A 24,531-nucleotide genomic window follows, 5' to 3' on the forward strand; every position below is an offset into this window, starting at 1 on the left:
ATAATCAATCAATATTTTAATTAAAGGAGAACTGAGTGTCTGAACTTTTCTTATGCGTGTTTAACATAAGTTTTCTATAGGAACCCTATTCTTATTTGTTCGCAATATTTTTTTATCTCAAATATATTTGCCAATAAGAAAAGAAGCAACGGAATTTTTCTGTGGATAAAATTTGCATCATAGTGCCTTCGGTGTTTATTTTATGCATCATCAACGTTGGGGATTTCCTGCCTAGTTTAAGAAAAAAGGCCTACATGGATTAAATTTCTTTATAAATAATATTTTAATCATCCAAAACAATTTTAGATGGAAAATATTTCAGAATTTTTAAAAAATTAATTAAAAAATAATGATTAAACACTAAATTAAAATTTATATTTTTATTAAAAATTATATCTTGGTTTTATCTATCTTTAGATACTTGAATTTTATAATTGTGAGTAAACATTTTTTGATTAGTTTAGAAAAATTCTCGAGATATGGAGAAATTAGCGAGAAGTAGTGTTATCATTAAGAAAGCCAAACACAAGGGGGCCACAGTCTGGAAAAATTTAAAACGTGGTGACAAATTATTTCAAGTGGTTAACGAAAATTGTATAGGCTTTAAATTCAAGTCAACTTTAGGAATTCAGATACTTAGCTAAATTCAGAAATGTTTTTGGCTGATAGTGATTAGTTAAACATTTTGTTTCACAGTTTTTTTCTGAGATTTTTTCATTTTTTTCATTTCATCCTGAAACTTAGGACTGCTCTACTGACAAAGCTATAGGATCATATTTTGATATTTCCCAGCTTGCAGCTATTCCCTCTAAATTGAGGCTTACGTATACAAATCCGTTGATAAAAATTTATTTTTATTCAGAGAAAGTACAAGCTTGTGTTTGATTTCGTAATTTAAAATATGGTCTGCACCAATTAATTGACATATTTTAGATCACCCTTCGAACCAATAAGACTGAATAACGGAGAGCGCGAAGTCCGCTTTATTAGATGAACAGTTATTTGGGTGGTCCGTTTATTTTTTGTGCACTGCACACAAAATTCCTAGCACGCGATTATACAATCACAAAAGCAAAACATTTCCAGAGTGTTTCGTTCCTTTTTTTTGCATACATTCATTCAGAGTTATTTTCTATTGGTAGTTTGAATTCTCTTATACATCGACATATAAAGACAGCGAACCTAAACCTATATCTAGTTTCATCAGCATACGATTGTTAAATGTAACAGACTATGAGACTCGGTTTATTGCAGGAGGCGATGTACTTGTAAGTTATGATCTGCAATAAATGGAGCCTTGTAAGACAGTTTGGCAAAGCGGCAAACAAGCGACAGAGGTCACAAGAGTCTCGTATATTAGTCTCTAAAGTAATTATTCTCGAGGCAAGAAAGGGAAAGCTGTAAAATACCAACAAGAATGTCTTTTCCCTTTCTTCAGGAATGAGGAACTTAGTGAAGCGTGGCATGTAGGTAAATATCTTGAAGCGAAAGAGCTTGTCAAAAAGCGAGAGGAAAAAATAAACTCATTTTAAAGTACTTCGACTAAGCGGGAGACCTCTCCTCAAAAGTTTAAACTCACTGGGTGTGTAGAAGTAGATGCTTGAAGAAAAAAATGTTTTAATAAAGATGGTATCATCTTCTGGTGATGTAACTGATGAGAATAATTTAGCTGTAAATTATGTCTTAAGACTTCGCCCAAAGAAATTATTAAGATTTTCTTCCCATTATTTGAAATAGTGCTAAAAATAAATCCATCTTTTTTTTTTTAAAATAGTCATCCCGCTTTCATTTTAAGTTTTTTATGATGGTATTATGATTGGATAATTTTATTTTATATGGTGCTTTATATAAAATTGCTTTCAGCTTGGAAACAGTTGTAGCTTGTTCAATTTTTGTAACAATTTCAATGTTTAAAAAATTCTAGTTTTTAATATTTAAAAAAATAGAAGTTTATTATGCTGTATTTCAGTAGGAAAATCACGAATAATCACTGAATTATTCCAAGAATAAGTTGAAGCTGAATAATAAAATCGATTATATTGTGCAAATCGAGCATAATTTGTTTTCAATAACAACGTAAAACAGCTACTACTGATAGGAATATGGTTAATGAGATTTCAACGATATGATTTTGAAACAGACAATTTTGAATGGTTATTGATGATGCGTCTGAATTATTGGAATCAGTCCGTAAAACAGAAATTAAAAATATTTTCGATTTTAAATAACTTAGGATAATAATGACAAACAAGAAATCGAATTGAATTATTCTAAACCTAAACAAAATTTAAAAAGAAGAGAGTTTGTAATACTTGTGCAATATTCCTAAATTCTACGTCAAATGAAAAGCAAGAATAGTCAAACAATCAACATTTTTGCAGAACCCGCGGGATATGTATACAAAAGACTGGAATTGAAACGAAACACTAAAGATTGAAACACTGAAAGAAAATGGAGAAAAAGTCTTAAACATAAAGAAGCGGAACGAAGACAATAAATTCAATAAATAAGGAAAAGTTTAACTTTTTCCAAACCAGTCATTCTGGATCTTTTCCATTTGTTTCTGTATTTTTTCAACACATTTTTAACTTTATCGAAATTACACTTTGTAGAACATAGTGGTGTAACTCATTGCTTATTTTTCCAAACTTAAGATTCATATATATACATTCTTATTTTTTAATACATTTTAATTAGAATTTTAAGTATACAAATAGTATGAAATGTGTATCACAATTTCCTAAAGTTGTTTATGCAGGCAATTATTTTTTATTTAAATAGAGTATATAGGGTGTTTCGTAAATGCAGCACTTCATTTGCATTTTTAGACTCATTATCAAAAATTAAATCAAAAAAGTATACACATAGAAAGTTGTAAGTTAATATTTGAGCAAAGTAAAAATCAAAATCTTATTGAAATCAGATGAATTGCAGTACAGAAAGACGAATATAAAAAATCAACAAGACAGGCTTAATTGCCCGAAAAAACATAGATAAGTTAAAAGACTATTATTCTGAACACCTAGTTCCATCTGCAACTAATCCTGCTTTCACGTTTATGACATGTCCTCATGTACTGTGTATTGTTACATTTCGATAACGTTCTTGTTTTTAAATGTTAATTTTAAGAACCTTTAAAATGTATACTTTTTGTTTTAATATTTGATGTATTATATATTATATAAAGATGTATTGTATAAGGAAATGTATTATATAAGGATTCTGAAGATGAATAATAAAGACGGTCTTCACGGATCACCTTGTAAGTTGAAACATACATGTTTGTATATATCATAAATATAGCCATTTGTATGTTGAAATACAACATGTATTGAAATTTAAAATATTGAGCGCACAATGATGAGTTACATTTGAATATTTACTTTGGAATAGTTTAAATTCAATCTACAGAGTTTCCTAAAAAAAGAAAACAAAATAATTCTAGGATTGAAAAAATAAATTGTCTAAATGGATTGCGTTACTTGCGAACGTCCGTTCTTCCTCTTAAGTGGATTTTGCTTTTTCTCTAAAGTTGTACACCTTGTCTATCCAAGTAGTATATATTTTAATAGACAAGTCGATTCTGATTCATCAAAGAACCCAAAAATGTTAAACGTTTAGGTTTGTAACTAACGAATTACTATAAGAAAATAAAGCGAAAGAACCAGTGGATTATACAAATATCTCCCGCTTATGAGGACCATTATAAATAAACCTCATTCCTCTTTCGGTAGTCGCGACCTCTTTTGGTATCCATTACGTTTCAATAGCCTATTTTTATTTAAATGTATTTTAAATTGACTCATTCATTATAAATCCATTCTTCTTCAATCACCTATGTTCCCAAAATATTCACACAAAAAATATTTGACTGACTGCGTACAATGTCTCTTGAATAAACAAACCAGAATTATCATTCAGTGATAAAAAAAAAAAAACTAAGAGTTTAAAAACGGATGTATCATAAAATAAGAGAGAAGAACAGATTGTAGAATGTAGCATTGACAATTTTCGTTAGTACTTTTACAGGAGAGAGAGTGAAATTTTAAATTTTAGTTAAATTCTGATTTTCTTAAACTGAAATAAATATATTTATTTTTATTTAGATTTAAATTTAAGTCATTTACTGTAAACCATTTTGAAATTACGCGTATATCAGATTCAAGCTGAAAAATTAGTTGATTTAAATCAGAGCAAGAATACAAAATTACGGAGTCGTCAGCATATGTTTGAGCCGACAAAAGTCATTGATGAATATAATAAACAATAAGGGTCTTAGAATAGATCCTTGAAGAACATCACGGTTTGACAAAAAAAAATTACTAAAATTACTTCGGATTTTAATTCTATGTTCTCTGTTTAAAAGATATTAAATAAACCAATTTAAAAAAATTCCTCTAAAACCAGCAAATTCTAATTTTTTGATTAAAAAAGTGTGATTGATATTATCGAAAGCAAACTTAGAATTAAAAATAACGATCTTGACTTAGAATTAAAAATATTGCTTACGCTCAGAATAAATATGAATTTTCAGTAAAGGTTATTTAAAACAAATTACATTTCGTGTGTTTTGCTAAATATATTATTAATTTATCAATTATATTATATTCATAATTAATACGCATCATGTCGTCAGACGTATTTCTTTTTTAATTCTTGTAAAATTTAATAATGCTTTAACATTGTAAAATATCTGTTATTAGATTACTTCGCTTATTTATTCGTTTTAAATTATTACCTTCCTTTGCCTTATATTATGTATATAACCATCTATTTTATAATTAGTAAGAAGAAAAACTATTTAAACAAGTATTTATTCTTTTTTAATTATAGTGAATTCTAAAATGCACAGAAAATAATTTGCTTAGAATATATTGCATTTTAGTGTTAAAGTTTACCGGTAATCAATCATCCTTAGCGTTGGTATTTAACTTACAAGTAATAAAAGCTGCTTTGCCGAAACACTCATCAAAGTAAATGAAACACCTGCAGTTTGATAATAAATACACAGAAATATAATCCTCTCTCCTTTGAATCTATGATACTGCTTTCAACATGCGAGAACAGTAATTATATTGATATCGAAACGTCTACTCCCGAAATTTTGAAATAAAACGTTTATTTAAATCGTATGTACGTGTTTTGCATGTTTAGGCATATTTTATATAAAAATTTCTTGATCCATTTTAAGTTATTTCTGTTTATATATGTCCTATGTTATTCTTTATAAATTTAACCTTCGTAGACATGTACTGTTAGAATTTTCATTCTAAAATTACGGTAAAATAATCGTCATTAGTCTGTCTATCCAATTAACCGTAAAGTTTACGGTAAAGAACATTGTTTTACCTTTATGGCTTTAAAACCATTTACAACCAGTATGCCTAAAAACCACGAATACAAAACTATACTGTCTTTTAACCATTTGCATCTGGCATGGTTTCAAACCCGTAAAAAGAAATTTAACTGGGCATCGGAGCTAGGCTTTTCATTAGGTAATTGGCATGTTTTATTAAATGAAACGTGGATCGACATTCAGTAAGAGCGTTGTTTCGATGAGAGCGATGTCTTAACGAAGTCATTTAACCGAATCAGAAGCTTGGAGAGTTGTTAGACGGCTAAAGAGGGACCAAACACATTCCGAAGTAGCAGAAGCCATTGGAGTTTCACAAAGTGTGATTTCCAGGATCTGGAACCATTTTTTGGAAACTGGAAATGCAGACTGAAAATCAGGGTAAAGGCGTTGACGCGCAACAACGCCCAAAGAAGACCATTACCTAACAATAACGACTTGGAGACACCGAAATATGAATACTTCTCTTCTTCAACAACACCTTCGCTCGGCTACTAGCCCTACTGTTATGACGCAAACTGTCAAACACCAACTTCACAATGTAGGTCTGTATGCTCGCTGACCAATGGTCACGTTAACAGCAAATTTCACTAGAAATTGGAGCTACGCTTTTCATTAGGTAATGGGTATTGGAGTTAGGTTATGTTAAGTTTTATCGAATGAACCATGGAATATGGTTTAATTACGTTATCTGGTTCTTTCACCGACCGAAATAGATTTGAAATACTAATTTTTTTAGTGTTAAGCAGCTTTATGCTGCTGTCATTTCTGCTTGAATGAGAGTATTGTATTCTAATAATTTAGCGTCAAAAATTGGGAAGTGCATGATACCGGAAACTCTTCATGTGGTGAAGGAAATGTAGAAAAAAATTGTGTCAACGCTGAGATTCGAACCCTTTTTCTGTCGGTCATGAGATTGACATATTGGGGTACTTAGTAAGGAACTAAGCTTCTTCACTAGGTCAGCCTAGTTATTGCAATAAAATTTTGGTTGCTTAACCGTATTAGGCAAAAGTAGTTAATAAACAATTTTTTCGACAATTAACAATTTGAAGCGGGGAGAGTGGGGTCAATTGTAACAGGGTACGATTGTAACAGAGCAAAAGTTTCGAGTGTCGGATTCTAGATATGATTCCTAGGTGACGCACAAGGTGTATTTAATAAATCTACATGTACACCCCTACTGGCAACCATTTTTACGTACTTTTGAAAGAATTACATCGCAAAAGATATTTTCACGTTACGTAAGTACTTTTTTTGATATTAGAATATTATATTGTAACAAAGTAATTTTATTTAAACAAATAAAAATTATTAACCGAATATGTAAGTGGACACCCTAATTAACGTTTCAAAAGAAATATTAGTTTTGTTAATTAACCAGCATTGTCTTTAACAAATGAAGCTGAAATGGCGTCTTGGAGACGATAGTAACCGTAAGTAAAGGGACGATTATAACAGCTGAAAATAAATAATCTTATGTTTACAGACCATTACTTAACTCTTTAAGAACCACCAATAGTTTCCTATATCATTTATATTATGTTGCATGTGCATTATTTTATTTGTCACCTTTCACAGCATAAATTAAAACTTTTAACCCCATTAATTTAAAAGTTTAACCCTTTAGGTTTCTGTTCATTATTTTTTTTACTCCTAAAATATCACTTCTATTTTGATCAATAAAAAAATATATCACAACTATGATAATATGTATAATTAACTATGTTTTAGTTGACACGACTGTCCAAAATTGTTAATAACTAATATAATAACATTTAAAATAAGATATTTATTTTCTAGTAGAGGATAGTCTACCTTACTCGTCTGTCAATGATTACTAAAAATATATTGGATTTTTTGTTAGTTAAAAATAGTTAAGTAAAAAATGTTACAATTGACCCCACTCTCCCTTACCCTGTTATTTATGGTTATTTGAATGTTTTGCTTAAAAAATGGTTAAAAAAAATTGTTATTTGATATTTTTTCCGAGAAATTCTAAAGTATGTGATTTTTTAAAAATCATTCGCGTTGGCAGAAAGTTTATAGAACTAGGACCAAAATAAACGCGGAGAAAATTTTTTTTCTTACAAAGACAACAGAAGTTTGTATACTAATAATGGTTTAGTTTCTTATTTTAAAGTTTCGGAGTAACAGGCTTTCTCCCTCATTCCTCATGAGTATACACTTTATTTTATACATAAGCACTTAGCTAATTTATTCGTAACATTTTGTCTCAAAATGAAATGGATGTTACCAAATATAAAATTTTAAAACAAAATGCTTTTTTTTTACTAAATTATTATCTTGGAAAAGTATTTCTGTATACTTCAAATAAGAACTACTGTGGTTAATAGCGGCCATTATTAACAGACAATCATTCGGTCTTCTTTATTGTTACGTAAATATTTATTTTATACAAAAGCTTTTAACATAAATTTCACACCTCTTTAACGTAAATATTATCATCTAATTAGTTGTAGGTGTAGAGCTATTAACTTAAAAAAACATTTCAGCATGAAATGTTCTCGTTTTCTCATCGCATTTATAGACAACTGTTTTATTTTCGAAGTAATTCGACTTTTTTAAATTAAACATGCATTCTATTTTTACTAAGAAATACTTAACGCTTTTTTTTAGATAAACAATGCATATTTTAACAATGTTTTATCTACAGATAAATAAATATTGCATCTTAACTAAAATTATGCAAGAAAATATCAAGATAAAAATTGAAACAGTATTTATTTTTAAAAAAAATAATCATTTGAACTGCTTGAAAAATTATTATTATTATTATTATTATTATTTTTTGCATATTGTAATAAGCAAAAACAAAGCCAATTTTGGAAAACTTTTAAAAAAACACGACATTTTAAAAGTTTTGTGTGGCACGATGAACCTTATTCCTTAATGGCACGTTAGCCCAGTGTGAGCCATGGCCTTCTTCCAGAATCAAGTTCCAAGTCGCTCTTTTTTGGGATACACTCTTCCAGCTTATAACTTTGAGTACTTTTAAATCTGTTTCTAGGCAATCCATCCACGGGATCTTTGATCTTCATCTTTTTTGGGCTCCAGTTGGTTTTGCGTGGTAGAACTTTCTTGTGGCTCGGTCATCATTCAATCATAATTCAATCATCATTCTAATCAAGTGTCCTGCTCATTTTAGTCTTTAACTAATATAAAATTTATTATGTCTGGCACTTTGTAGATCTTATAAAGTTCCAAATTCGCTATTTTTAGCCAAGTATTTATTACATCTTACAACTCCCAAAATGATTTGCAGTATTTTTCTTTCAAAAACCACTAGAATTTTCTTATCACTTTCAGTCATTACCTTCGTTTCAGCAGCGTATGTATGGGGTATGTACGCAACCCTGCGTATGCAGCGTCTTATGGGCCTGATTAAAACTTTGTAAAGCAGTAATTTTATTTTCCTGCTGATGAGACCAGTTTTTAAATATTTGCGTATTCCATTAAAATATCTGTTACCAGCTGTTATTATCGTACGTACTACTGACGTTACGTCATTAATGGTGTTCAATTCAGAGTTCAAATAGTTGAAACTATTAACTACTTTAAAACTAGACAAATGTATTGTATTTTAATAGCAGAATTTTAACGCTTTTTTGTTTCAATGGCAATAGAATGTTAAGCTTTATGCCGTTATGGTTCAGCATTATGAGCCATAATTCCACAAAACTAACATTCTACTACCATCCAAAATAAAAAAGTTAAAATTCTACAGCTGAAGTACAAAACATACGGTAACAGTTTAAAATTTGACACTTAATTTTTTAATCTTAATTATGGTGTTAAATTTATGGATTTCTTGCTGCAAACATGTGAAATGGATTTTTAATTTATCGATTAAAATGCTATAAACTTATCCCCATTTATAAATATACAATCAGAATTGAATTGTCAACTTTTTTATAAAACTATTGCTGCTTAATATGTAATGTATTTGATACTACTTTAAAGAGTAACACTCAGAAAAATACTTATTACATAAAATTATTGATTTCGCTACATAAATTTGTGAAATTACATCCCTCGTTACATCCCTCCAAAAAAAGCCGTTCAAAAAATCAAATGATATTGACATAAGAACCTGACTAATTTTATCAAATATAAAATAAACATATACATCAAATATAAAATACATCAAACCCTAATACATCAAATGTAACATACATGAAATATAAAATAAACCCTAAAATTTCCACTTCGATAAGATTGATTTTGGATTTTTAATCAATAAAATATTTTATATTATTTACTTCTTTATTTTTGGAAGTTTTAAAAATGTTTTGAACTGGATTTATTAATATTTATTGCACTAGGCTTATTTTCTAATAACGTTTATAAAATTGAAGAAAAACAGATGATATGAACATACAATATGAATTTAAAATCAAAGATGAGTTATTTTATTGAAACGAATAAAACCATTACATGGGGCTTATTAAATTAAAAAGTGCAATTGAAAATACTGTTCAAATTTTAATTATGAATTATAGTTTAAATAATCTATAGCCTTGCCAATTTTCTTAGGTTTGAGAGATGTCAATTTTTTTTTGGGTGAATGACGATTTTTTTTTTAGTACTTTTTATACAGAGTGTTCTATGATAGTCGCCCTACCTATATAATTCTAGAAACCTTCCTAACAATAAAATAAAAAAAGTATTACACATTATAAAAGTCATATGACGAATTATTCTAACCAAATAATGACTAATAATAATAGTTACAAATACAAAATAATCCACAAAGATATAACACCGCTAAAATTTATTTTTTATATTTATTAAATACAGTATTTTATACTATACATTTAACAAAAGTAATGTAATTAAAATATTTTATACGAAAATAATTGTTTAATCCAAGGATAAATAAAAGCACTATTAATCTCAAACTACTAAGGAAATCAGGACTAAAAACAACAAAACTTGTTGATTGCCAGAAGAAACAAGTCAGAAGGCAATTACCACAGGCCAGAAAAATTTGAGTTTTTGAAAAATTATTTCATTGATTTTTGTATTATTTTGTGAGCTTATTTCAAAAATGATAGCTATTGGTATCAAAATTGCACTTTTTAAGCATAAAACATTAATAGCATCTACATCAACTAGTCCTATCGGTTTTGGGTTACTTTGAATCAATTCAGCTTAGTAAAATACATTTGAAACAATTTCTCATTTGTCTAGATAGAGCCATTTTAGTTTCACTTCTCGAATAAAAATGATTATGAACTGAAATTGATTATGAACTATTGAAACAAAACAAAAAGAAATATGCACATATTTTTACTTAACCTGCTTTGATTCATTTGCTACACAAACTAGCCTAAATACCTCAAGATAGAGGCACTAGTAAGGACTTATGGCATCAAATATTCTTCTTTTTCTTTAGATTTTAGTAGAAAGAAATTACAGCTACGGAAATCAAACTTCTAAATTTGTAAGATAAAAAATGGTACTTGATAAAATTATTTCTTGATTTTTCCTGAAAAAAGCTTCCAAAAATTTTCAGAATAGATATTGTTTTCTAATCACTTTTTTAGTTTTTGATTTGCACTGTTAGAAACATTAACAAACTTCACCAGCTAACCGAATTGAAGTGAATGTTTTTCATTCCTCCCTCCTTACTAGTGATTTGCTGGTGATAGATTTCGATAGTGTTTCTGTTTTTTTTCCTCCTATAAATCTTAATCTGTCGCAATTTATGTGAATACTTTGGCAACGATTCTACGCAATACATTAAGATTGGGCATTATAAAACTCATTTTATAAAAATCGTAAATTAACTGTAGTAGAATTATCTCATTAAATGAACAAGTACAAATATTAAAATGCATAAAATTAATTTTTTATCAATAATTGTTTTGAAATCCTTATCAAACTTATTTTATTATATAGGAAATATATCCTTTTGTAAGTTAAATATTTCAATAAAATAACGAAAATGAAATCAAATTTTCATATTTATCGAATTGATATTTAATAAATATACTATGTTCTTTTATTCTAAGCGTAGATAAATTTTCAAAAATAAACGAACCGTTAAAACTTACTTTAAAAACGTATCAGAAAATAATCATAAAAAAATAAATTATAATAAGCTTTCAGTCTTTCAGCTCAATTAAACTATCAAATATCATTCATCTTTATCATTTTCCACAAATATTTTATCGTTGAAATACAAGACAGAGTGAAGAATTCGATAAAATGTTGGTAAGATACGACCACTGTAATTTGGTTATGAAATGTCAAGGATCTCTTAAACACGGTGTAGCTATTATGAGTGATTAAATTGAAGTATAATTTTTCAGCACTTTTGAATCTTTGAGATCGGTATTTCGGATAAAAAAATCTTTTATCATGCATGAATTATCTTACATTTGAGCGTTGTTGAATTTTAATGCTCCATCGAATCTTCGAATGAAGATAGTTTTCCTAAAAGATACTTCGTATTTTATAAAATGTAAAGAATAATGGTTCCTTTTTACTACAATAGAAATAAAAGGATATAAACCCTGGATTTACATGTAATTGACACAGATTTTTAATTTAAAGTAATTCATAAGTTTCATTTTCAAGTTTCAATTCACAATGGAACACAATAACTATATTTAAGAATAATGTTTTAAATTACATTCTTTTAAGCATAGTTTTATTCATCAGCTACCAACAGCAAAAGTTCTTTTAAAAATTTAGATAGAAAATTTTCTCTTTGAATAGGATAATAAGGTTTAAAGCTACAAAGTAAATAATTATAAAAATAAACTTTTGTTACATAGTATTCCTGTTTTATCATCTTAGACGCGGAATTTTTATTAAACATTCATGACGCCAACACAAGTGGCATTTCCGCACCAAGGAAATGACACTGACTAAAATTAAAATCGTTTGCCAAAAATCCTGTGCCTTCGATAACATTTTGAAGTCAATGTAGGTGACCTCTAAGAACGACCAGCCTCTATTAACGACCATTTTACTGTAGAACAAAGCGTAGTAGCTCCCGAAAAGTTTCGCTGTAATATATTTTTGCTTTTAAATAGAGCATCAGAAAAAATACAATGTATATAAAATCAATATGTCAGAAAAAATATAAAGGACACTGGTGTCCGATCTGAGTCAAAATGTTAAGGAATACACAATTTAGTCCTAAGATCACTTAATTGATCACCCAAGGTCTTCAAAAATCATCAAACAAGTGATCCTAGTTATTATATAGTATTGTAAACCTGACAGATTCTTCCTCTTTCAGACGAAGATTTTTCCCAAATATTTAAAGTGCAGCAGAATATCTGCCATGACTTTTGATTTAAAAAATGAACTTGGCAATCACTGAGTATAAATTATTGAAAGATATACACAAGCCAAAAAAGCATTCAGTAATAATATCAAACTTTAGATCTGTGTCCTTGTCATTTTTGTCTAACTCAGTTAATGGATATTTTCGGAGGACTAACTTTCTAGTTAAATCGTTATGTTACTGCGAAAGATCGAAAGCCGTTACGGTACATATTAGACAACTGATCAGTGAATAATCTCATTTTTTCCATTAAAGTGCAAAATTAGCAGTTTTATGTATTTTACTTGGGTAATGTCCAAAAAAGCAGCTTCTTTATCGTTAAAGTTTCTCTTATTTTCTTATAATAATATTCTTATTTGGTTTTCAATTGATTGTAATAATATTTTAAATTGTTTGAATTTTTGTATTTTTAGATAAATAAGTAATGATTAATATTATCAACTAATGAGTTGATTGTTTGATTGTTCTAACTTGATTCTTTAAGTACCGAAAAATACATAACGCTTAGTTAATGTAACTTACATAAATACTGCTACTGTTCTAGTAAAGATCTTACTTTCACTTTAACTAGACCTAACCTAATAGGTAATATGAAGATCTTCTAAGTAATGTTCCGAACATGAAGAAAGAAATCTGAAATTTTTTCTTCATAATATAATAGAAAAGTTTAAAAAAAAGTTGCGTTTTGATATTTTGCAATTATCCGGGTAATTACCCTAATTGACAGTAATGCCAAACAACATCACGTTTTTATCAAGATAGAAATCTAAAATTTGGACCATGCGTTCTTTCTGAGAAAAATAGAAAAAATAAAAATAAACTTTCTTAAATATCGGGTTATTAGTCTAATTGATAGTAATCAGTTTTTACCACAATTATTCTCAAATTTGAGCCAGGTGTCTCTTATCAGGCATAAGGAAAACTAATAAAAAACATTTGGATAATTTGAAACTAGTATAAGTATATTTTACAATGGTGGGAGCTATTACGGAGTTATTAGACTGACTGACAGTGATGCTAAAAAGTACATGTGTACTGAAATAATGTTTGAAAATTTTTAGGAAAATTTTTCTTCTCTTCTTTTTTAATGCTTCTGATTGACGGCAATTAGCCCAATTGAATGCGATGCTAAATAAAAATTCACCACAAATCTGGAAATCTCCCATTTTAACCATGCGTTCTTTATTAAACAGGGGAATTACTAAAATGGTTTCATTTTGATATTTCGTATCATTTAACAGTTTGTGTTGAGAAAATTATTTACTTCAACTGTCCCTTACACAAAGTTTATTCAAAGTTTTACAAAAGGCTGGTCAGACTAAAAAATTACGAATCAAATTATAGTATAATGTACCGGCACTTTAGGTGCATCATCCGTAAAATCCATTTTTACCCTAAAATGTTATACCGTAATTTTTACAGTAATGTTTATTTATTCAGGGATTTTACAGTAATTATTACTGTAAAAAATATGGTATGTCCTAATTTTTATTCTGTAACGTGCTTAAAAATCAAATTATTGCTTAAGATATACAATAAAAACCCTTCATTATAATTTCTTGTCTATCATCCTAGTTCTTTTTTACCAGTTTTTGAAGGCTTCAACCAGTTTTCAGCGCTTGCAAACTATTAAACCAGTTGTCAGCCATTAAGCCAGTTGTCAACCAGTTTTTAACGTTTGTCAGATCCTAACCATGATTAATATTCACTTTATTAAGGTGTAAATTAGCTTAGAAGGCATGTTGCTAGAAAAAAAAATGCTGACATATGTTAGTTTGTAGAATGTTAGAATTTTTATTCGGTAACATGTTCCAGTAAAAATGAATTTTGCGGTAAAAAATACCAGCAACCTGAGCGCTGCTGCTTCTTTGACGTTGAATTTTTTAAAGTTTGTCGCTGAAGTTCTCAAGTTTTAATTATAAGTGAATGTTTTTACTTTTACCCTTAACTGTAATTTCTACTTTCATTATCGCTAATTACATATTGAAAAATCAAATTATTGCTTAAGAAATACAATAAAAACACTTTCACATTTCTTGTCTATAATTCTAGCTCTTTTTTTTTATCAGTTTTTCACGGCTTCAACCAGTTTTTAACGCTTGTCAACCATCAAACCAGTTGTTAACCAGTTTTTAATGCTTGTCAAATGTCAACCAAAATTAATATTTACGTTACTCAGGTATTAAATAGCCTGAAAAACAATATGTGGCCAGAAAAAAAATCACAAACAATGTCAGAAAATTCAAAATATTCCTCGCATAAAAAACACAAAAATGACTGTAATTACCTTTGTCTAATTTAAAAGAAAATAAATAAAATAATGCGTAATAAATTGCTGACGTGCTTTCAGATTTATATTTTCAGAGAATTACCTATATTACAAAGCTTAAAGCGAATTGAATATTTGTTTATTGTTATAAACATGGAATGAATAGCTACGGAAATCAAACTGATTTAACCATTGTTGCGTCTATGATGAAACGTGAACACTAAACATTTTACTCTCATTTAGCAGAACAGGTGGATCTCAAATGACAATGAATAACAATTGACCATAAACTGCTTGCGAAACAAGCATGCAAAATTTTATTCGAAATAAAAATGTTATATGAGCATGATATATCCATTAAAATAATTAATTTTTGTTTTTTCCTTCGTTTAACAGTGCGACAAAACGATCACATAACAAAACGTAATATTTTCATGTCATACTTTTTAAGGTTTTAATATTTAATTTCCGTGATGATCATCTCATAAGTGTAAAATTACTTGCATGGATGGAAAATATTTTTTAACACATTTAAATCTTATATTTATTTCCGTTGCTACACGGGGAAAAGATTCCGGCCAAATTTCCACACTGCATTTTAATGATATTTCTGGTAAAAGTAAACCATAATTCTGGTTAATAAATCCAAAGTATACAGTATACAACCCTTTCCTTTGGTAATTTTTCCGCATGTTAACCGTTTACCGGAAATTTTGGTTTTCAAAATTCTAGTACTTTTTTACATAATATTTAGTGAAGAATACAAAATTGAAAAGTAAGTTTAATAAAATAAAGGATCTTTACGCTATGCTCTAAGACAGGGATGGGGAAACTACGGCCCGCGGGCCAACTGTGGCCCGCCGGAGGATTTTATCCGGCCCGCGGATGGAATTTTTATTTGCCGATCAGCGGCAAATATAAACAATATACATCCATTTTATTGTCGACTATGTTTAAAATTATTTCTGTTTTTCCTTTTTTAACAAAGTACTGATGACATTTTTACTTTCTCTATTTTTGTTCTACAAAACATAAATTGATGGAAATAGTTAGCACAGACAGCTTCTATTGGTAAAATGTTGAAAGCAGAAGTTCTTTATAGAATAGCCGTAGATTGGCTCCAACTAGCGTTTGTCCTTCTCGAGGAGCTGACTTATGGAATCAAATATAGGTAAATTGTACTTCACATTTGACAGACTGCGCATTTTACGCTCCAAAGAGCGGACAATCTGACAATCATCTGAAGCAGTTGTTTCTAAATATGCCTAAGTTTGACAAATCATTACCAAAAGCTAGTTTCCAAAATTTAAAATTTCACGCCCAGAAAATCAGTGCTATGTTAGCTTAATCTTATATACGTGAACAAGAGTTTTCAATTATAAACCTTAGAAAAAATTATTTCAGAAGTAGACTAACAGAAAAAGATTTAGCTTTGTTCTTTAAAATAAGCACATCTCACTTCGAACCTTAATATAAGGAACTTTTAGAAATGAAATCGCAATTTCCTTCATCCCACTAAATATTTAAATTAAAACTTGTATATCGCTTTTTTTTTCTTAAATTTTGAAGATCTTATTTGGCCCACCAAACATTTTTTTTCTTGATTTTTGGCACTCGACCAAAAAAGTTTGCCCATCCCTGCTCTAAGATATCACTATAAAACTACCAAATTTTACCATATTTACCAGATTTTAACACACAGTGTGAAAATATATTTTAGAATTAATTTTACCAAAATCATTACCAAGGATATTTCGGTAAAAATTACCAAACTCCGTGGCATTTCGATAGAACCAGAAACACGGTAAATTTTACCATATACTGGTAATTCTGACCATACCTTTTTTTCTTAATGTACTGGTTGATCAAAATATGAGCAAAACAGTACATCATCATCTCATCTATAGGAAATTTTGAATTTATTTTCTGGTGATGATAATTTAATATACGTAAAAAGCATTATATTAACTTGATATATCATTTAAGATGTTTTTTTTCCTTTTTTTCATTAATATTGCATTTCAATTATCAAACATAAGCAAATAAGTATATGATAATCTCATACGTGTAATATTTCTCTTGAGTAATTATAGTTTCTCTTGGCTATTATCATTTCATATGCTGGGGAAAGAAAGTTTTCTTGATATCATTTTTATCTAACTGAGTTAATTGGTAGTTTTATCTAACGACGATTATGTCTCGGATTAATTCATTTTTTAATGCGTTGCTATCAGTATTTTCAATCTGATTCACTTAAAGGTTTTTATAGGAATCTATGCTTGGAAATCATGAGTAAAAAGACATTGATCACTGCTAACTCAAAATTTTTCAAATGTTTTAAGATAAACACAGATTTTACATACTAAGTGTCTAGTGATTTTTCTTTTTTTTTCCTATATAAATTAAGTTTCCATTGAAATAATACGTTCTTTTTCTCGTTTTTGTTATGTTTTTTCAACAGAATTTAATTCTGTAAAATAAATTACTTCTTTATAAGAAAATCAGATTTTTTTTTTTTAATTTTTCAAAATTAATAACTATTTGATCGGTATCATAGAATGTTTCTTTCTTTTATTTAAAATTACATTTTTGTAAGTTATCATTGAAGTATTCTTGATTAACATTAAATTAAAAATAATAAAATTGGAAACTAATATTATAAGGAATTTGAAATGAATTATCCTTAGCAACTAAAGAGCAAAAATATGATTGGCATACATTCAAATATTTAAAATTACCTATGCAAAATTTAAAAAAATAATTTCTTCATTGATAACATACTCGACACTTTATCTCAACCACTAGGGTTGGGGTGCATTTTGGTTCCTAAGTGGCGCTGCAATCGCAAATTGAAGATGAAGTAAGAATTACTAAGAAAGAATATACGAGAAATATATGTCAGTGGGCTAAAATCCAAATGGACTATAATTAAGACGAACCTATCAAATGATACCAAACTTTACCCCTGCACGATACAAGTTTTCATCCTCTGTATACTTTTCTGTGCCAAACAATTAAATTATACCTGCTCTAAAAAAATAACTCTCTTGATTTAATTCTTAAAAATGTTTGTTACCATAAAAAATATTCATGTCTGTCTATTCAACGGAGTAATATTATCATGTTGGGACATAGTGTAGTTAATGCTAATTTAGACTGGCTGCTTTATAAAAAAAGCATCTGGAAATTTTTTTAAGTGTCTTGAAGAAAATTAATGTAACGTGGCACATCATGCTGCGTAACAAAAAAATCAGATATTATGTAACTTTCATAACAATAATTACCATAAAATTAGCGAATCTCTTTAATTAAATAAATATTACTGTTGAAATTACGGTATAATTTACGGTAAAATGAATTTTACGGATGAGGCCCCCCAAAGTGTCGGGGCTTTTTACCGTGATTACAGCGTAGAAATTATGACCCGAATTACCGAAATTACAGCGTAGAAGAGGTAAATAAAAACTTATTTAAGTAAATAAAAAAACAGAGACTTATTGAAGAATTATACATTAACAAAACTCTAAATCTATATTTTAAATTCATGTTTTATGCAAATTCCAGGTACATTGACTGCCCCCTAAAATATAGGCGTCTGTCTTCCGGAAATAATACTGTGGTGAAATATTATTCGCAGCCGTGGTTTCACAGATCTGAGAATTCATTTTTAAATTTGTTTATACGTATAGTAATTTTTCCTTGAAAGTAATTACTACCCTTTTTTCAACTTCATATGAAAATAAGGGTAATAGATTTAAAGCTTTAGTAGATAAACTGAAATTTTGTAACTGCAAATACTCTGCCCTTATTACTATTATATTTACATTATTATATTTGGACGAAATGGTCTCTGAGTTACCCAATCTCAAAATGCCATCCAATTCCGATTTCAAAAATTTCAAAAACTATTCAACAATTAAGTTCAAATTTTGTCCTTTAACATAATATATTTTAAAATGAGATAAAAATTCGTATACCTTAAAAATCGAAAAAAAAATTCGAATAATATTTAATAAAGTAATAAAAAATAATGTATTGTTATTAAAAATAATTTTTTCAACTCATATGAATATAAAGTAAATGATTTAAAGTTTAAGAAATATATCAGAGCTTTGAAGTTGCAAGTACCAGGTTGTCCTACAACTATAGATGTCCTACAACTTACAATTGAAACTTTATTAATTATTATTAATTAAAATAGTAAAAAAAAGAAGCAATTATAAAAATAATTTTTTGCATTGAAAATTATGATTGGATAAATGAATATTATAATTGTGTTCAAAATATTTTCAGTACTTTTAAAATGTTCTCAAGATATAGCGAATGACGTGAAAAATGAAAGTGAAATAAAGGTACTCGAATTTTGACTGCTTTCGGGCCTAAATTATTAGGATCATTAGAATTAATATTGATTTCATTATTTAAGTATTTCGTCATTTCACTTAAATTGTTAAGAATAAGTTTAAAGAATTTGTAATCAATTATATAACACATTTATCTAGAGTTAATTCTAAGTAAAACCATAATTTTCATAATTATTTTTTATTTTTTTAATTTAACATATGATATCACAATATTTAATCACCCATTTTTAAATGACGAAATGCAAAATTTAAAGAAGATTGGTCAAATATTTCTTGAGAAATGAAAATTAAAAAATGATTGTTTGGATACTATCCAATATGTAAAAGAGAAACTAACTATGAGGGTCTCAAATTTATAACCGCTCTCCTGCATTAGTTATCAGACTATATTTTTTAACTTGCGTCTACTCCTCTAAAGGATCTAAGTGAAGGACAAGAATCCAAATCAGTCAAAAAAAATTGTTTATTAAGAGGAACTGCGTACTTTGTCTGATTTCCTAACTTAATATACCGTCTCCTTTAGTTAAGAATCATACTTAATGTCCAGCACGCGAACAATTAATATTGAGACTTAATGAGTGCATGTCCGACCGGACATACACTCATTAAAAAAATGCCAAAAAGTTTTTTAAATGTTCATTTTTTTTTTTCGTAATGTGAATTTTTTCGTAAAATTAAAGTAGTTTTGCAAGAAGACGTTTGAACATCTTTCAATTGCAAAATAAATAAAAAATTCACTTGCACCATGTGAATTTGCCAAATATTACTATTAAAATTATAATTCTAATTAATTTTCTTAAGACATCACTTAATTGTAAATAAAAATTTAAGGAATCAGCTATACTTAAAAAGTATATATTAAATTAGGGTGCGTACGTCAAAAGAATAAAAACTTAAAGATCTCATATATATTCAACAATTTAACTACGCTAAAATTAACATATAATAATTTTGCCGGTTTGCTATTGTAACTTCATACCAAAACTTTTTTTTTTTAAATTCTTACCTAATTTTTTTAAGTTGTTATAAAAATTAGTCAAATATTTCCTGTCAAAGTAATATTACAATTTAAATTATAAAAAAAATATATATAATTATTGTAAATTATAAGAGTAAATATTTATTATAAATTATAAAAATATATAATTATTATAAATTATAAAAAATATTGCTTTAATATCAAATGGTTATTTTTTATTCATATTTTTATTTGCAATCATTTATTGAGCACAGTTTTACACAAATGTTACCATAAATGTAAATATGACGTATTAGAAAGTAAATATATCTTATTTATCATTTCATAATCATTGCAGAGTGTTAACTTAATATTTTTATCATAAAATGTTTCATTAGGTAATATCATATGATGACTTTATAATGTAATAAAGGAACACAGTTTGAAGCTTTTAATTTTAAAGAATTATCAAATTCGATAACATAATAATAACTGAGAATAATATTAAAAAGTTATGATAGATAAACATAACTGCTAGATATTGTAAAATAAGGAATAAATAAATAATTTACAGGTAAATACATTTACAGTCTTCATTAATGGTATGCTGATATTTACCAAATATATCTAGATCTTTATCTTATATCAATGTTGAAATCATGTGGTTTTTCCATCTAACAAAATGGTAAAGCGAAAAGTATCATTTTTTATGATAGAGTTAAACATATTTTCGGAACAGTATAAACTAATATTTAGAATAAAATCTAGAAATCTAAAATTATTGAAATTTACCCTAATTTAAAAAAAAAATTTAAGAATTTCAAATAATATTTAACGACTCATATTTACATTCATAAATTTATATATTAACTATTTCTGTGAAGAAAGACGTCATATGTTCCGATTACATTATTGCATCATTAATCAGAAATCTCTCAGGATTAAGTAAAACTGGCAACAAACACGAATCAAAATTTTCGAATATATTTTAAAACATATACCTGCTGTAGATAAATTACTAATTTAAAAACAGTTTTACGATTACACAAATATTCTTTTAATTTTACTGTAAAACTTTCATTATATGGTAAAAATAAATCTTACCTGATAAAAATAATAGAACTGATATCCATCATCATAAACAGTATCGTTTGCTGATGAAAAATTAAAATCTCCAGTTGTGTTGTCTGTACTGGTGTATTCGAACGTAGCATCAAGAAAGTTATCCATGGCTTTTCGATATGTAATTAAATATATTCAAATACTCAAATGTCTCTTGTAATAATACATCATATTATTTATTGCATACTGTTATTGCATTGCTTATTGTATTTCAACATATTGTTTATTACATCTTAAACATATTATTTTCAAAAACATTTAAGTTTTTGTTATGTCAGTTTGAATTCTGATTGTCCACATATTTATAAAAACCAGTTTTTCCTTGAATAGAAAAGTAATATTCATCAGGTGAAGCAAAGTTATGCGATTATTTGCTTTTCTAGATATTTGCCTATATTTTAATAGGGCAATTTATAAAACTGTTGAATTTAAGATGATATAAAATAATCTTATAAATATATAGAAATGAATTTTGACACAATTTTTCGAAAGTTTTGTGATTTACAATCACACATCAGAATTCAGAAAGAGTTTTCGAACGGAACTGGGCAAACCAGCGGATTCCCCGGTGCTTTTGAAGAAGATGGTGTTGTAGTCATAGTAACCACGACTGTTGTAATCCTCCGAAGGCTTTCGGATTCGCTACTTTGGAAACGCCTTTCTATGACGTAAATATCGTCATAGTTGTTTTGTTTTCACTCTCGAGTGTATTTCAAACTTTCTTTTTGTCTCTTTTTTTCACAGATGCTAGAGTAGTTTTTCCCTTTCAATGATGCATTTGTTTTTCTACCTCTAAGCGCCCGGAAGCCGGCTGCAATCCAGAAACATATTTTAGGGTTCTCCGAGAACTTAGCAGAGGAAACAAGCGGGAATGAACCCATTTATGTCATTGTGGAACAAAAAGGCTGCTTGTAAAGTTGACGATCGCCAGACTATTTAATAAGTTTATATTTATATTTTTTTATGTTTGGGTTTTGCAAGATAAATATATATTCACTTAGTGTTAAAATAACATACATTCATAAAAATTGCAGAAGACAATGTATTTTTTATCAAGCTGCTTTACTTATTTCAAATTATTTTAGGAAATATTTCAATAATAATATGTTAATTTGTTTCAACTTTTGAGAGTTATAGTTGTAAAAAAAATAGGGGTTTGACCCCTAAATTGTTTTGAAAACTTATATTTGCTTGAAATGTATATTTCAGTAAAAAAAAAACAATAGTTCTAGAAAATTATGTATCGTACAATAAAGTTTATGTATTGCAAGCAAACAAAACAATTAGCAAATTTAAAAAAATTAAAATTTTCACTCATAATTTAGAATTATATTGATTTGCTTATAATTAATTAAATAAGAAATTATAATAATCAGAATTAACTTATTCGTTTTGAAAAAAATATGTTTTTAATCAACTTTAACAAAATGAACTTAGCTTATTTATGCATTGTAAATTTTAACGAAGAAATATTGCTTGTGGGCCAGAAACAACTACATTTTTGCATGAATTCTTCGAGCAAGAGACTGGAAATCGGCAACGATATGTATTTTTATCGTTCAACGTTTTGTGATGCTCATTTAAGAAGATAGTAAATATCTTAATTTTTTTCATAGCTGCCCTTAAAATAATTTGTACTTGTTGCTGTAAGGTCACTTATTCACAAGTGACGAGACGAATTCCACTTGACAGTTCTCTTGAGGTCTGTTACTCGTTGGTTACAAAATTAAACTATTTGAAATAATGGAGTAAACATTTTCATCAGATTTTTATGCGGGTCGGCACGATAAGCATCATATTCACCCCTTTTTCAAATGAGCTTTTCTTGTTTTCTTAACAGCAGAAAGTCTTACATGTAATAACTATTGAAGTTTTTTTTATTAAGCTGACAGTGTATTTCCAATGATTTCTGAAACAGAAGAGTACGTTTCCTTTAAAATGGGTTTCAAAAGTATCTTAGAAAGTTCAAGAAAACTGACCCTGCAATTTTTCCCCACCTACTTTGAATCACAATTAATCCTGACATAATCCTGAGTAATTTTAAAGCTAAAATTATGTTTCTAGAAATCTTGCTTTTGCTATAAAAACTGCTAAGGGCTCTAATTTCTTTTATTATCAAAATACGGGTAATTTTCTTCTGGTTAGGTTTCTCTTGAGCGTTCTGCAATAGATGCATTTTTCAGATCAGATGCATTTTTTAAATTTCTCCGTAACACAACTTTATCAACTTAATATAATAATCAGACAACTATAGATAGATCTTCTTTTTTGTCCACTGTTAAGCTGCTATAGTCTCAACCGAGCTTTCTTAAATTTCGTCATCTTATCATAAGTCTTTCCTTCCAAATTCTTTTGTTTTTACTACATATTCTCGTGACCCTATCTCCTATTTTTCTTTTCTTATAACATCATTTCTAATTTCTTATAAAGATAGTTTTCAGCATCATGGATAGTCTTAAAGTCAGATTTGTTCAGCACTTGTGAAGTGACTTTGACTTATGAAGTGTTCAGCTTATACGAAAATAAAAAATAAAAACTCTCCTGATATCGGCTATTTAGAAAATCAATTTTGTCTGAGTAATCTTTCTTAATAACTGCCGTTGGTTGAAAATATACGCTTTGAACTCAACCACTGAGTGTTTGGTGCAATAAACTTTTATTTCCATAGAAGAACGAACCATACTATGAACAAGTACAATTTATATAAATGAAAACAAAACCATAAAACACATACACATGATTGCTGATAAATTCACAAAATATATATAGCCCTAAGAAACTCTGTTAGAACAAATGAAATTTTTCACTCGAAACCTAAGCAAATAAACCATCAGTTCTTCGACGATTTTTAATTCAGCAGATCTGAACTGTACCGGAACTTTAGGTAGGCTTTGTTTGAACCGACAGATACTGCTGTCCAGAGGATTATGGAAATTTCTGCATGAAGGAATACAGTTTTTCTGAAATTTGTCAGATAATTATTGCAAAATTGAATATTAATTTTCCTTCCAAAACTTTTGACTCCAAATTCTCCGAGTAAAGTGCTAAAGGAATTAAAATAAGAGAGTTGACTCTTTTGCCGGGGAAAAAGAATTAATGTTGTATGTGTAACTATCAGAGAGAAAATAAAACAAATGTGGA

The 24,531-nt window shown here is 28.1% G+C and overlaps 1 protein-coding gene across 2 annotated transcripts in view; it reads right to left on the reverse strand.

Moving 5' to 3' along the window:
• Positions 1-22,002, reverse strand: part of LOC107450080 (cardioacceleratory peptide receptor) — a 66,993-nt gene extending 44,991 nt beyond the window's left edge. For both annotated transcript variants that reach the window (XM_016065789.4, XM_016065790.4), the window contains exon 1: positions 21,373-22,002. In XM_016065789.4, coding sequence (XP_015921275.1) covers positions 21,373-21,498 — 126 coding nt within the window. In that variant the 5' untranslated portion in view covers positions 21,499-22,002. The remainder of the gene's footprint in view (positions 1-21,372) is intronic.
• Positions 22,003-24,531: the final 2,529 nt, after the last annotated feature.

The sequence above is a fragment of the Parasteatoda tepidariorum genome, chromosome 3 (genome assembly GCF_982258835.1).
Source record: "Parasteatoda tepidariorum strain Cologne lab strain chromosome 3, Ptep-v5.0, whole genome shotgun sequence".
NCBI classification, from domain to species: domain Eukaryota; kingdom Metazoa; phylum Arthropoda; class Arachnida; order Araneae; family Theridiidae; genus Parasteatoda; species Parasteatoda tepidariorum.